This window comes from Macrotis lagotis, chromosome X, assembly GCF_037893015.1.
Source record: "Macrotis lagotis isolate mMagLag1 chromosome X, bilby.v1.9.chrom.fasta, whole genome shotgun sequence".
Lineage (NCBI taxonomy): Eukaryota > Metazoa > Chordata > Mammalia > Peramelemorphia > Peramelidae > Macrotis > Macrotis lagotis.
The window spans coordinates 119,191,578-119,206,856 of NC_133666.1; the positions used below are offsets into that span (position 1 = coordinate 119,191,578).

General features: G+C 37.0%; 1 protein-coding gene across 2 annotated transcripts in view; it reads left to right on the forward strand.

Annotated features, from left to right (window-relative positions):
• Nucleotides 1–1,526: 1,526 nt before the first annotated feature.
• The window catches only part of LOC141502463 (BOS complex subunit NOMO1), a 49,400-nt gene continuing 35,647 nt past the window's right edge, over nucleotides 1,527–15,279 (forward strand). For both annotated transcript variants that reach the window (XM_074207220.1, XM_074207221.1), the window contains exons 1-11: nucleotides 1,527–1,697; nucleotides 5,004–5,093; nucleotides 7,475–7,520; nucleotides 8,584–8,684; nucleotides 8,810–8,916; nucleotides 11,804–11,876; nucleotides 13,025–13,177; nucleotides 13,496–13,633; nucleotides 14,249–14,338; nucleotides 14,803–14,908; nucleotides 15,103–15,253. In XM_074207220.1, coding sequence (XP_074063321.1) covers nucleotides 1,542–1,697; nucleotides 5,004–5,093; nucleotides 7,475–7,520; nucleotides 8,584–8,684; nucleotides 8,810–8,916; nucleotides 11,804–11,876; nucleotides 13,025–13,177; nucleotides 13,496–13,633; nucleotides 14,249–14,338; nucleotides 14,803–14,908; nucleotides 15,103–15,253 — 1,211 coding nt within the window. In that variant the 5' untranslated portion in view covers nucleotides 1,527–1,541. The remainder of the gene's footprint in view (nucleotides 1,698–5,003; nucleotides 5,094–7,474; nucleotides 7,521–8,583; nucleotides 8,685–8,809; nucleotides 8,917–11,803; nucleotides 11,877–13,024; nucleotides 13,178–13,495; nucleotides 13,634–14,248; nucleotides 14,339–14,802; nucleotides 14,909–15,102; nucleotides 15,254–15,279) is intronic.

A 15,279-nucleotide genomic window follows, 5' to 3' on the forward strand; every position in this document is an offset into this window, starting at 1 on the left:
CTACATTCAAATCCAGCCTTAGACATTAACCAGTTGTGACTGGCTAAATCTCTGCAGTCTCCTCTTTGTAAAATGGGCATTTACCTCCTAGGGTTGCTACAAGGATCAAATTGTGCTGGGAATTTAAACCCTAACCCAAAATGACTACTTGGAGTCCTCTCAAAGTGGCAGCAAAGAGTTAAAATTTAATTTGGTTCTTGCAAGAAGTGGGGCAGTTCCTCTCTATGAGAGAGAGAGAGAGAGAGAGAGAGAGAGAGAGAGAGAGAGAGAGAGAGAGAGAGAGCAGGAAAAGCTGAATTATAGAAACTGAAGCAGGGTTAAAAAACCCACAAAAACTACAACCCATTACCCCTCCTCTTTTCTGCCGAGCCTTACAACAATTGGTCAAACTTGATGGTCCTAAGAGAAGGGGGGAGATGTACCTAAGCTTTCCTAGGAGGGTCTGGCTTTGTTTACATCTTATAAGTTTAGGGGTGACATAATTTTTCTAGCCGGAGAGCTGGGTTCTCACGCTCAGTAGATTCTTGAGAAATAGAAACTGAGGCCTATGGCTTAGACTAATTTAGCACCATGTTTCTGAAAAGTCAGCACTTTGCCCCTCACAAAATGAAATATTTGTAAAGTGCTTTACAAAACACTTTATATACTCATAGATTTTAGAAATGCTAGCTATTATCTGTACATGCACAAAAATTGGAACTGTAAGCTGTTCTGCCACTGTGGACCCCTCCTCTCCCATCCCACTTCTCTTCAAACTTGGCAGAAGAATGGATTGAAGTGTCTTCTGACATTTCTTTGTTGGGCTCAAGCTTGTTGTCTATCATTTCCCAACATTTCTTTTCGACTTTTTTGTAGTCTTTCATTTAGATGGTGTAGTGAGTACAGTTATGACCCTTAAGAAGTCCTGAGTTCAAATTTGGCTTTAGACACTAAGTAGCTGTGTGACCTTGGGTGGGTCACTTAACCCCATTGCTTGGCATCCAGGGCCATCTCCGGTCAATCCCATACACATCTGGGCACTGGACCCAGATGGCCCCAGAGAAGTGAGGATGGTGATTTAGGACCCCCCCCCCCCCATCCAGTCAGTGTGCTTGTCCCTTGGGTCATGTTTTTCAAAAATGAAGGAGAATCCATGACAGAACCCAGGAGTCTCAAACATCTTGGCTCCAGTCCCACATAAACACTCAATTTAATGTCGGAAGAAGGACAAATCCTCGTAAAACAAGAATTACAAAATAAGGGACCAAAGTACAGTACGCATGCGTCCATTGCCGACCGCGCGCCTCGCTCTTCAGGATGCGCCTGCGCATTGACAGGTTACCGAGGGCGCGGAGACGCTTTAAAGAAGCCTGGGAGGCGAGTGGGCCGGGTGGCGCACGCGCCCTGGGGGGTGGGGGGCGGGGCCGGGCCTGCGCAGTCAGCCCCCGGAGGCGGAAGCAGGCGCTGCTCCGCCGCTGCGCCGGGCTGGGCGGGGCGGCCGCCGCAGCTGGGGCGGCTCCGGGTCCGGAGCAGCGTGGGGGCGCGGGGCGGAGGCCGGCAGCATGCGGGCGCGGGGCTCCGGGCCGCTCGTGGCGGCCGCGGCCGTGCTGGCGCTGCTGCTGGGGGGCGGCGCGCGGGTGCGCGGCTCGGAGGACATCGTGGTGGGCTGCGGGGGCTTCGTCAAGTCCGAGGTGGAGATCAACTACTCGCTCATCGAGGTGAGGCGCGCGCGCACGCCCGGGCCCGGCCCGGCCTCCCCCGCGGCCACGCGGCCGGCGCCCGCACTCCAGTTGCGGACTCGGGGCCCGACTTCGGAGCGGTCCCCCCGACCCCGGGTGGAAGAGCCAAGTGCGGCAAAGTCTCTGCTAGCTACCTAGGACCTGCCTCGCCTTTGAGTTCAGGAAACCGTAACCTGCTTCAGGACTGCTTCTCTGCCCAAAAGCACCAGAAAAGCGTATTCCAGATAACGCACGCATTATGTAGTCTAAATTGTCGTTCCGAGATAGGAAAGCTAAACTTAACTTGGAGTTAATACATAGGATTGCAAAAGAAACTAGTGCACAGATCCCAGATTAAGAATTTCCATGGCAAGAAATTGTGAGTGACATGAGAAGGGGCAGCTGATACTGTGTGTGTGTGTAGCTGTATGTAGAGGTGTCTTGGGAGATGAGGTGAAAAAAGAGGCCTGGAATTATGGTAGAATATGAACTAGCCCCAAATGAGACACCGCTATCATTTTTTGGGAAGTCTGGTCAGTCAAGAAATAGAATATTATCAAGTGTACACTTTAGACGTGGGCCGGGGATGTCCCTGTTCTCAAGGAACTCCCCCTCTATTGGGAACAGCTGTGTAGAAATGATAGCAATATCTGTCTCTCCTATGTATGATTCTTAGAAGTACATAATTTGCTTTATATAGGTATGATATATGATTATATAGATATGATAAATTGGAGATAAGACAGGGAAGGCACTAGCATCGGGGGTTCTTTATTTTCTTTTGGAGGGGGAATTGTAGAGTAAGGCTTTTCAGTGTAGCCTTCTGGAAAAATAGACTGCCAAGTCTGCATTTAGGAAGACTCATTTTCCTGAGTTCAGATCTGTGTGTGACCTGGGTAAGTATAGTAAACCTTCAATTTCCTCATCTTTAAAATGGAGCTAGAGAAGGAAATGGCAAACCACTTGAGTTTCTTTGCCAAGAAAAATCCAAAAGGGTTCACAAAGAGTTGGGCACAACTGAACAGCAAAGGTTCTGGGCCCTGCCTTAGTTCGGCCTAATGTTTGGCTCAGTCTGTCCATCTGTAAAACGACAAACGTGTCAGGAGAGGATATAAATAAAATACTTTGTTTATTTAAAAAAGCCATTTATTACTTCTAGGTTTTGCTAGAGTAGGTTCTTAGAGACAGGAAAAAAAAAGCAACAAACTGGAGTCAAATGCCACCTCTGTTGTTTACTGGATGTGTGACCATGGGTATATCAAGACCTTTAGAATATGAGTTTACTGAAAGTACAAGAGTTTCATTCCTTGTCTTTGTATCTAGATGTATAAAAGTACATAAATATACATATGTATGTGCTATAGCACAGTGCATGGTACACAGTGGGCACTTAATGTTTGCTAATTGATTTCTGGTGAGTTTATAGCGATTCCTAATTAAAATGCTCTTTAGAATACAATATAAGTATCTGTGAATCTTGAACTCTTGAATCTCTCATCCTAGCCTTTTAGCCATTATAACTTTTTTTTTGCTTAAAGAGGTGCAGGAATATGCACATAACTGCTTAGCATCTAGAAAATAGCTTTCTACTAGATGCCAGAGTACTTAAACCAACTCCTGATAACTTTCAGCATACATATATAAGAATTATTAAAATAAAAATATTTTATGGCACACAATCTTTGTCATGAGATTTCTAGTCTTGGGGTAGTGGCAGAATTTTACAGTACAAGGTTTGTTGGTACCTTGAGCCTTACGAAGAAGAATTATTAGTTTGAGAGTCAGTAGGCCTTTGTTTTCCTTAAACCCTGCCAACTAGTAGTAGCATGACCTTAGGCTTGGCTTCACTGACCTGAGCCATGATTTCCTTCTCTATAAAATGAAAGAGTTTAATTAGATGCTTTCTTTTTTATTACTAAATTTTACATTTATAGAATTAAAGAAACATTTCCATAACAAAAGTATGATAAAAGATGATTGCACATGATACTGTAAATCTTGCACAACTTGCTGTTCCTTTCAAATATACAATGAAATTATCATGTAAATTTTTTTCTTCCTTTCCTCCCCCTACCATTTGACACAAGTAGATGTATTTTTTTGTAAAAATATTATCTACATAGTTCTATTCATCAGTTCTTTCTCTGGATGTAGATAGCATCTTTCTTCATATGTCCTTTATAGTTAATTTGGGTATTTATAATAGTCAAAATAACTTATTTGTCAGAGTAATTCAAATTACTGTTACTTTATACAATATTGCTGTTAACTTTATATAATGTTCTCTTGGATCTGTTCATTTACCTCTTTATTTTGTACAAGTTTTTCCATTTTTTTCTAAACTCATCATTTCTTATAATACAGTAATATTTCATCACAGTCAAATATTACAACTTGCTCAGCCACTCCTCAGTTGAGGGACATCCCTGCAATTTCTACTTCTTTGTCACCACAAAGAGAGCTGCTGTAAACATTCTAGAACATAGGTTCTTTTCCTTTTTCCCCCTAATTATTTTCAGAAATGAATCAAGAAATGATATTCCTGGGTCAAAGGATATAACTTTTTAATAACTCTTTGGGCAATAATCTATTTTGCTCTTTAAAAGAAAAGCAAAAAATTGGGAATTAGATGCTCTCCAAGGCTATTCCTATTTTTAAAAATTTCCTAAGTTCATGTTTCCTATTGACTTGAAAGCAAAAAGTGAAATCACCTCATAAAGGAGAAATTCTCTATTTTTTTTCTCACTAACCTGAACTAGATGATTTTATTATCACCTATTTACATTTGATGTTGTTAATCTTGTATGTGTTTATATTTTTTGAATTGTGAATTGGTCTGTATTCTTAATGCAGTAAAACCAAATAATTTTGTCATTTCAGTAGTTGATTTTGTTCTATTCCCAAATGAAAACTGTTTCATGACCAAATACTCCTTTTCCTAATTTTTAAATAAAGTAAACCTGTAAAATAAAATAATCAGGATCTAAGATTTAAGAGAATGACTTTCTACTTGGAGACTTTTATTGTTTCTCTAAGACCTTCTGTGGACTAAATAGGAAACAAAGCTGTGCTGCTGGCTAAATAAGAAATAAACAGAACTAAAAGATATAGACCTATATTTTAGTAGTTTAATTTGGAATGACATGCATAACAGGAAACAAAATGAATGTTTTTTAAAATTATTGAATATTTTATGTAGGCTTCAGATTGATTCTGAGTTGGGAAAGCTAAAATTAATTCAGATTTCTGTATTTGAGTATCAATGTAACTTTTTTTTTCCTTTTCACATTTTTTATCTTTGTATAGATTAAGTTATACACTAAGCATGGGACTTTGAAATACCAAACAGACTGTGCTCCAAACAATGGGTACTTTATGATTCCTTTGTATGACAAGGTAAGAGGCAAAAACTTTTTAATCTAATTTCATGCTATTCATGATTATTGGTAGCCATGTACCACAGTAGGTGATATTGGTTCTGACTTTGTGCCTTTGACTTTTGTGGCATTAGGCAAATTAAAAGTTTGCTTTCTTAATTATATACGGAACATAGCAATGTTAAATAATAACAAGCAGTACATTAATATAAAGTCATTCATTTAAGTTTTTAGTACTTTGGTAAATTCTTGATTTCAGTAGAAGTCTGTCAAGAGTGTCTCTGAGTTGTTCTACAAACCTTACCTGGGAATACAAATGCCTCAATATTTAGGCCATTCATCCTATTCATATTCTTCTCTGTGATTGGTTTACCTCTTGTCTTCTTATAAATGTGACTTTAGATTCTTGAAAGTGATGCTTGCAAGATGCAATTTTGGCCAGTTCTGCCAAACTAGAGAAGTAATAGGTGTGAACTTAGGTAGAGACTGTTGTTTGATATAGTGGAAAAAGCACTGACTTTGGAATCAGAGAGCCAGCATCTGTAGTTTTCGATCAGCCTCTTGAACCACCTGTTTGACTTGGGCTAAGCCATTTAACTTTTGGGGGCTTTAGTTTCCTCATTTCTGAAGTGAAGGACTAGATGATCTTAAAATGTCCAATGCAGCATTAAATCTGTGATCCTGCTACCATTTTAGTCTGGAACAGATTATTACCAGAAGGTTGCTCTTGATAATGAATGAATGAAAAAAAAATTTATGCTTACTATGTGCTAAGCTCTGAGGATATAAATAAAAAACAAAACAGTTCATGTTTTCTAGGATCTTATGTTCCAAAGAGGAAAGCAACAGCTATGGGACTGAGGGGTGGGGGAAAGCATTTGGGGTATAGAAGATCTAAGGATAGTAAGTGAGAGCACCAAGGCAATCACTTTGATTGCTCTTTTCTAGAAGAAGTACTATCTGTTACAGTCCTGGGGTTTGTAGAAATCTTACCAATCTTACCAAGCAAAATTCAGAAGTGAAAAATCCCACAGCCCTTTCCCCAGGGTGTAGTCTTTGGAGATGGAGGGCAGAGAGCAGCAGCCCAAAGTAGGGGGCAGAGGAGAGGAAAAGAGGGAGTGGGAGCCATTCATTTATTGCTTTATTATCTATTTATTTAACCTTAACACCTAAAAAGAATAAAAGAAATTTCAGGATACTTGATTCAGAGAATATGATTTAGTACAAAAATCATATTTTAACTTTAAATAATTTGTTGATCTATTTATTCAACAATCATTAAATGTTTTGCTTTGCTTTTAAAAACATCGTATGAGACAATAGAGGAAAATACAGATGTTTCTTCTTAAATTTAAGGAATTTATAATTCATCAGAGGAAATAAGATACAAGATTAAAGCTTTGGAGCTGAAAGAGACCTTAGATAAAAATGTAATCCAGCACACTCATTTTACAGGTGAAGAAACTGAGGTCCAGAAGAATAAATAAATTACCCAACATCAAAGTAAGCAATAGAGGCAGGATTAAAACCCAGGTCCTTTGGCACCACATCCAGAGTTCTTTGGGTTTTTTTTTTTTTTTTTTTGCAAGGCAAACGGGGTTAAGTGGCTTGCCCAAGGCCACAGGGCTAGGTAATTATTAAGTGTGTCTGAGACCGGATTTGAACCCAGGTACTCCTGACTCCAGGGCCAGTGCTTTATCCACTACTCCACCTAGCTGCCCCTAAAGTTCTTCAAACATAATACAAACTAAATGCATAAAAATACATAAGGAAAATATGAAGAGTTATGAGATTGGATGAGGACGATTTCACATCTGGATGAACTGAAGTGATTTTTTTTTTTCTATTATACACTTTTTTACTAGACAGATGATTACATTGGAATCACTTAGCAAGTTTTCAGAAATCTAAGAGGCAGCAGTACCTCTTAAACTCCATGTTTATCAGAATTGCACTGTTTGTTAAAGCCAATACTTTGTTTTTGCATGGGATGGCAGAAACAAATGACTTTTTTTTTTTTTTTTTGCAAGGCAGTGGGATTAACGTGTCCTAAAGGTCACACAGCTAGGTAATTATTAAGTGTAGGTAGGATTTGGACTCAGGTTCTCCTGACTCCAGGGCCAGTGTTCTATCCACTGCACCACCTAGCTGCCCCAGAAGCAAATAACTTGATGTAGTTTTAGAGTACCTAGCTTGTTTAAGTTCAGTTCCTATCTGTGATGCCTACTCCCTTTGTTACATTTTGTAAGTCATTTAACTTCCCTAAGCCCAAGTTTCCTCATCTTTTATATGAAGGTTGATCCTGTTCTGTTACTTTTATGTTTCCTTTTATTTTTAAAAAAAATTTTGTTAAATGACATTAAAATTAATAATAAACTTTGCTTTTTTTTTTGGACATAGGGGGATTTCATCCTAAAAATTGAACCTCCCCTAGGGTGGAGTTTTGGTAAGTTAATGAATAGGCACATATCTTCCATTATTGAGTATAATCTCTTCTGAATTTTCATGAAAAGGGATTTGTACTAGTTAGATTGCTTAAATAGTAAGGATTCATTTCTAGTTTTGTCATACTTTACTTCAAAGAGTAGAATCCATTAAGTCCGCTGTGGGCAAGCCAACTCCCCTTGGCAGCTTGATAACTTTAGGAACTTTAGATATTGCTCTTCTACTTAACTGAACTACCTTTTCTGAAAAAAATTTATGATTAGAAAAGTGATTTTTATGGTTAAAGAAGTGATCATTTCCACACTGTTTTTTTCCTTTCTGTTTCTTACTTTGAGTGGGTGATTAAGAAGAAGGGAGCTTTAGGATGCCTTTTTATAATTCCCTAAAGTTTACGTAGAAGAAGAAAAGAGATTTTCCCTCTAGACATAGTTTAATAGTTTTTTGTTGCTCTGGCTTGCAGTTTAGAATTGAGGTATGGTTAATGGCTTGTTGGGGTCTTTATTTTTATAAAGTACCTGATTATGTGTTCTGTAATGAGAATTTGTGTTTAGTCAGTTTAGAGGGACATATTTCAAGAACTATAATGAAACTGCTTCTCAAGAATTCTTTCTAGGGCGGCTAGGTGGTGCAGTGGATAAAGTACTGGCTCTGGAGTCAGGAGTACCTGAGTTCAAATTTGGCCTCAAGACACTTAATTACCTAGCCGTGTGGCCTTGGGCAAAGGCACTTAACCCCATTTGCCTTGCAAAAACCTTTAAGAAAAGAAAAAATTCTTTTTACTCTGAGACTAGGTTTTTTTAGAATAGGAGATAGTGAAGCTTTTGAAGAGTTTTTCCAAAAGCTTGAAGAATCCATTTAGTGTTACAAGTATCTGAATTCCAATGTACATAAAGTTTTAGTATTACAGGTAGATTATTTGGTAATCTTTACCAAATTGCAAATGATAGTTGAGATAAAAACTCATATTAGAGATAGTTGGCCTATTTTACATAGAAAGATTTCACTATATTGAAGATGTTGAGTTTTGTTAACTCCTTTCTTATTGCCTTCTTTTTTGTCTCCAGAACCAACAACTGTGGATCTTCATGTTGATGGTATTAATGATATATGCACAAAAGGAGGCGATATCAACTTTGTATTCACAGGGTTTTCTGTGAATGGAAAGGTTTGACTTTTTTTGACTTTTTGCATTTTTCTTAGTAACATGCTGTGAACTTCTCTTTCCCTTTCCCCCATATGTTGGATTAATTGTGCTTTGTTACAAGTTACCGTTTGTTTTTTTAATGGCAGGTACTCAGTAAAGGACAGACTTTGGGACCTGCTGGCGTTCAGGTTATGTTAAGAAGCATTGGGAATGAAGCTCATATACAATCTACTGTGACTCAGCCTGGTGGGAAGTAAGTTATAGCTTATTTTACCTTTCCTTTTGTACGTACCTTTTCTTTTTTAGTTTAGAAGCCCTCCTTCTGCAGTTTGGATCAATCAATCTCATACTTGTTGCACATCTACTATGTGCTATACTATGTGGTAGAGATACATATTAAAGAAAGAAGCAATTTCTAGTCTTATTCTGTCTTTTGGAGTGGGAAATGTAGAATTTTGATGAACCTTCTTCCAATGATTTGCTGAATGACTAGGAAAGGTTATTTTTTTAATTTAAATTTATTTTTATTAAAGATATTATTTGAGTTTTACATTTTCCCCCAATATTGCTTCCCTCCCCCTCCCCCCCACAGAGAGCACTCTGTCAGTCTTTACTTTGTTTCCATGTTGTACCTTGATCCAAATTGGGTATGATGAGAGAGAAATCATATCCTTAAAGAGAAGTCTAAGAGGTAACAAGATCAGACAATAAGCTATCTGTTTTTTTTTTCTAAATTAAAGAGAATAGTCCTTGCACTTTGTTCAAACTCCACAGCTCCTTATCTGGATACAGATGGTACTCTCCTTTGCAGACAGCCCAAAATTGTTCCTGATTGTTGCCCTGATGGAATGAGCAAGTCCTTCAAGTTTGAGCATCACTCCCATGTTGCTGTTAGGGTGTACGGTGTTTTTCTGGTTCTGCTCATCTCACTCAGCATCAGTTCATGCAAATACCTCCAGGTTTCCTTGAAATCCCGTCCCTCCTGGTTTCTAATAGAACAATAGTGTTCCATGACATACATATACCACAATTTGCTAAGCCATTCCCCAATTGAAGGACATTTACTGGATTTCCAATTCTTTGCCACCACAAACAGGGCTGCTATAAATATTTTTGTACAAGTAATGTTTTTACCCTTTTTCCTCATCTCTTCAGGGTATAGGCCCAGTAGTGGTATTGCTGGGTCAAAGGGTATGCACATTTTTGTTGCCCTTTGGGCATAGTCCCGAATAGCTCTCCAGAAGGGTTGGATGAGTTCAGAGCTCCACCAACAGTGTAATAGTATCCTAGATCTCCCACATCCCTTCCAACAATGATCATTATCCTTCCTGGTTAGGAAAGGTTATTTAACATTTTTTAAAGTAGGGAGGTGGTGTGGTATAGAAAAGTGAGTAGAGTGCAGGACTGGGAGTCAAGAGACCAGGATCCAAGTAACTCTGCTATTAACAAATTCTATGACCTGGGGCAATTCATACCATCTCTTTAGGTCTCATGATCATGGGATATAGAGCCAGAAGGGACCTTAGAGGTCATCTAGCCCTTTCTTTCCTTAGGTGCAACTTCCTTTGTTTATCTGGTTTATTGATAGTGAGAATGTCAAAGTTATTACAATTTAATATTTCTTGTAGTATTCTAATTTGATCACTGGTTTGGACCCTCACATTTAGAAATTAAATAGCCAAGTTAAGGATTCTTTACTTCTCTTTTTGCCACGTTTATGGTACAGGTAGGGGATATCAAAGGGGTCTGAGGGCCATTTGGTAGTTCTCTTTTTCCTGGATTGCCCTATCAATGCTATACCAGCTTGGTGATGGAACTCTCCTCATGTCAGAATTATAACATGACTTAGCACTTCCATAAATCCTAATCTAGTTGTTAGGCACATACTTTGTTTTTAGCTTTTTTTGGTTGATTACAAACAATGCTGCTTGAAACATTTGTGTATAGGTGGTGTTTTCTTGCTGTTTTTCCAGTCTGCACTATTAGCTACTACAGTATTCTTTTTCAGACTTTTCATCATACCAGTACTGTTTTGGAACTCACCAGTTCCTTTAGGATGCAGTTATACTTAGTAGGTAAATCTTTAATAAATATTTTTTTGACACACAGCAGTAAAACAGTGATACAAAGTACAGACATGATATACTCTGTGTCTTCTTTGCTCCAATTGATGTTTATCCATAAGAAAAAAACCTTTGAAAATCTCTTAAGAAATGAGTCAACGTGATGTGTAGTGGAAAGAGTATGGGTCAGGGAGTTAGAGAGCCCCAGTTCTGATTCCAGTTTTTTTATTGGGTACCTCTTTTTATTCTGGAGCCATGATTTCCTTGTGAGGAAAATCCTTCTAACAACATTTGGTTGGAAATTGTTCTACAACTTTTTTGTTGACTGGATCACTGAGAAATTAAATGACTTACCTAGAGTCACACAAATAATATGTCCCAGGGGCCTGACCTACCTGAAACCTTCCTGACTCCTTAACCAACTCTTGAATCTTCTAGGCTTGCTGCTTTCCACCACTACTTGTGGGATCTTAGACAGAATATTTCATTTCTCAGGGGCTTCTGTTTTCTCATCTGTAAAAAGAACAGATTAAATAAGATGATTTCTACCAGCTCTTAACATTCTGTAATCCTTAGTGTATTTGCAGATGAGTAACTTGTCCTTCCTTTTCAGTCTGCTTATGGTATAGTATTTGTTCACATTAGATGTTAAATGCTTTGTAGTGATTATTGTATGTTTGTATGTGTGTTATGTGTTTGTGTATATGTGATTATGATTGTGTGTATGTATATGTGTTGTGATTATTGTAAAATAGTTTTCTAATGCTGCCAACAGGATTGCTTTTCTTCTGCTGGAGATTTGGGAATATTATTGAGGATTTATGTGGTGTAGTGGAAAGACTATACTTAGAATCTTGTCTGGTTCAAATTTTGCCTCAAACATTATTTGCTAAGAATATGATAACTGGAAAATCTCTTAACCTCTTATAACTTAATTCCTCATCTGTAAAATGGGTATAATAATGCTGTAGCCCCTTTACCTTGCAAGTTTGTTGTAAGGAACTTAAAAGTACTATATAAATGAAAGTTCATTTATAGGTTAAGAAAGAAAAATACACATAATTTTATATTTCATAGGTTTGCATTTTTTAAAGTTCTTCCTGGAGAATATGAAATATTTGCATCTCATCCAACCTGGACATTGAGAGAAGTAAGTATTTTAAACATTGATTTAAATGAATGAATGAAAAAAAATTTAGCACTTACTAAGTGCCAGACACTGGTGGAGAAATTAAAATAATAGATAGTCCCTGACCTTAAGGAATTTGCATTTTAAAATGGGAGACAGCATACATAGGAAAAGTAAAGTCACAGAGTTGGTGAGTGGAGACAAAAGGCAGTCAGTTGATATACCTTTTTCAGAATTGGTGATGGTGTTGATTTGATCACTGTTTCCAGAGCAAAAAATGGAAAGGAAGTGTTGACATATACAATGTAATCTGGTCAAGGATGGGGGGCTAGGGATGTAAGGAACTATCTCCATTGAACACTGACTCAGGGCAAGAACTGAGTGTGGGGGGATTCTGTTTGGGCAAATGTAATGGAGTCATATCTATAGTTCAAATTAACAAGCTTATTTTGGGAGAAATTAAGTTATGAAGTGAATTTCACTTTTTTTGAAGTCATCTGTAGATAGAAAAGCATTATTATGATATATCTCTGGTAATGCTTAAAATGTTGCCTATGCTGCTAAAAGTTTTCTATTATCTGTTAAAGCTTGCAAGAGAACATTCTTTTTTCCTGCTGTGGAATGATTCTATTTTTAATTGGAGCTATTTAAAAAATTAAATGCTTAAAGCAATGTACAGAATGCAAAACAATTTAGTTGATTTCTTTTAAGGTAAAACTAGGAATTTCAAACAGTTGTGAAAAGTTAAAAAAAAATTCTCTTCCCATAGCTGCTTTGGTTATTTATGAATGGATTTAAAATAAATTTGAAATATTCCATATCATGCTTTTGTTTGGATACTTGATAGCTTTCATGCTTAGAAAATCATTAGACATGATTAAGCTCAGATTTGTTTCTGTTAGTTTTGTATATATGTAGGTTATCACATACATAGTCTTAATTCGATACTTTATACTGTTTTATGCTATTTTAAGCTTTGAGTGTAATTATGATAGAATGCTTAGTTTTAGACTCAAGGTCTTTGTTTTGCATTCAACATGCATGGTATGTTATAAAGAGGAAAAAATACATCCAGACAGAATGATGTTTAATTGTATAGAATATGTTTTGCTGTAGTTGTGTACATTGAAAAAGAAAATATACCCATTAATTTTTCCTGTTCCTTTTAGGCTAGTACTTCTGTTCGTGTAACTAATGCCAATGCTTATGCTGCTGGTCCCCTAGTAGTTGCTGGTTATAATGTTTCTGGCTCTGTTCGAAGTGATGGGGAGCCTATGAAAGGTGTTAAGTTTCTTCTCTTTTCCTCTTCAGTAGCTCGAGAGGTAAGATCAGATACTTAGAATTAAAAAAAAAGATCAAGTAGAGACTTAAAAATAGTGCTAATTTAAATTTGTAGACTGTTAATAACTAAGTAGTATGCTACTATTTAATGAGTAATCTAAGTAATATATATGTGTATATGTAGATAACTTTTGTATTACTGCTTTTTTTGAAATAGTATTGAGTAATAATTATAATATTCAACAACAATATAGTAATTATGATGGAAAAGGCAACTACATTTTTTTTTTTGTACAGTGACTATTAGTGAGTTTTGGGATGCAGGAAAGAAATAATTGTAGTTTTTTTTTTCTTTACAGGACATACTAGGTTGCAATAGTTCTCCGGTTGATGGGTTCCAGTCTCAGGATGAGAAACTGGTATTTTTGTGTAGTGTTATCTCAAAAGAAGATGGCTCCTTCTCCTTCTTTTCATTGCCAAGTGGAAAATATACTGTGGTAAAGAAAGATGAATTTCATTTACCTTTTTTCTTTAGGAACCTGATTTCGTAAGATGTGCTCTGATCCTTTGTGTTAAAAATAAATGTTTCAGTTCCTGGGTTCATTTGCCATTCTTTTTTTGCCTTCTTTGTAAATGAAAATAACTGTTTGTTAATGCCTGTTATATTTATATTAAAAAATATTAAAATGATATCTCTGCCTTTCTCTTGAGTTTCTCAGGTTACGACTTTGGCTACTGAGTAGCTAAAATATAAATATAAAAGATACATGTATAGACGTGTATATATTTATCTGCTTTTTACATCTGAAACATTTTTCACGCAATGACATTTTGTTGTATAGTCTTTTTTGGGGGGGGGGGCAAGGCAGTGGGGTTAAGTGGCTTGCCCAAGATCACACAGCTAGGTAATTAAGTGTCTGAGGACAGATTTGAACTCAGATCCTCCTGACTTTAGGACCAGTGTTCTATCCACTGTGCCACCTAGCTGCCCCTTGTTGTGAAGTCTTTCAATCCTTATTTTCAAGTTGATAGTTTGAATGTTTTTGGGTGGCTATCATCTTTTAGAAGTAAATTGTGCTGATTCTAAATTAAGAGTGCTGATCTTGTTTCAGGTTCCATTCTACAGAGGGGAGAGGATTACTTTTGATGTTGCTCCATCTAGACTGGACTTTATTGTCCAGCATGACAGCTTAAAAATTGAGGTAAGAGTCCTATTTTAAAATTGAATATAAGACACATATTTATATTCCATGTTTCTGTAGAAATGCAAAAGTTCTAGAAAACAAAAATTTTGACTAGAGAGATTTTGGGGGAAAAAATCAGAATCTTGTTTGGTTGAGGTTTTTTTTTTTCAGGATTTCTTGTACATTTCTTCATTATTAAAATAATTAGTTACTCCAGTGGTGATAGCATCATATATATCGCCTCTTCAGGTATCTTTTATCCAGAATTAGAAGTGAATTTTCAGTGGTCCTAAGCTAAAGTATTTATCTTATGTCCATGGTAGGGTTCTATGTTTTCTTGGAAGAACTTTTTTGTAAGATTGAAAGGACACTTGACAAAAACAATCGATATACAATTTGAGAAAAAGTCTATGGACTAATCTACCTTCTGCTTTGATTGCTTAAGTGAATAATGAAGTTTCTGTCTCCTTTACTTGTTCTAGCCTGTTTTCCATGTCATGGGTTTCTCCGTCACTGGCAGAGTGTTGAATGGCCCAGAGGGAGAGGGTGTTTCAGATGCTATTGTCATACTGAATAATCAAATCAAAGGTGAGTGATGAATGTTGAGATCGGACACTTTTCAGTCAAATGAAGAAAACAGAACTTATAATGAAAATTATTTCTAACTTACTATCTGCAAACATAGAAAAGTTTACTTGACTGTCATTTTCTTGATCTGTGAAGAATATGTATGGATCTTCCCCCCAGTTGATTTGCTTATTTTATTTTTCCTTGTGTTATAGTTAAAACAAAAGGTGATGGCTCTTTCCGCCTGGAGAACATAACCACAGGAACATATACAATTCATGCTCAGAAGGAACACCTCTACTTTGATCCTATTACTGTCAAAATAGCACCTAATACTCCTCAGCTGGCTGACATCATAGCCACAGGGTAAGATTTCATTTCACTTCAATGGA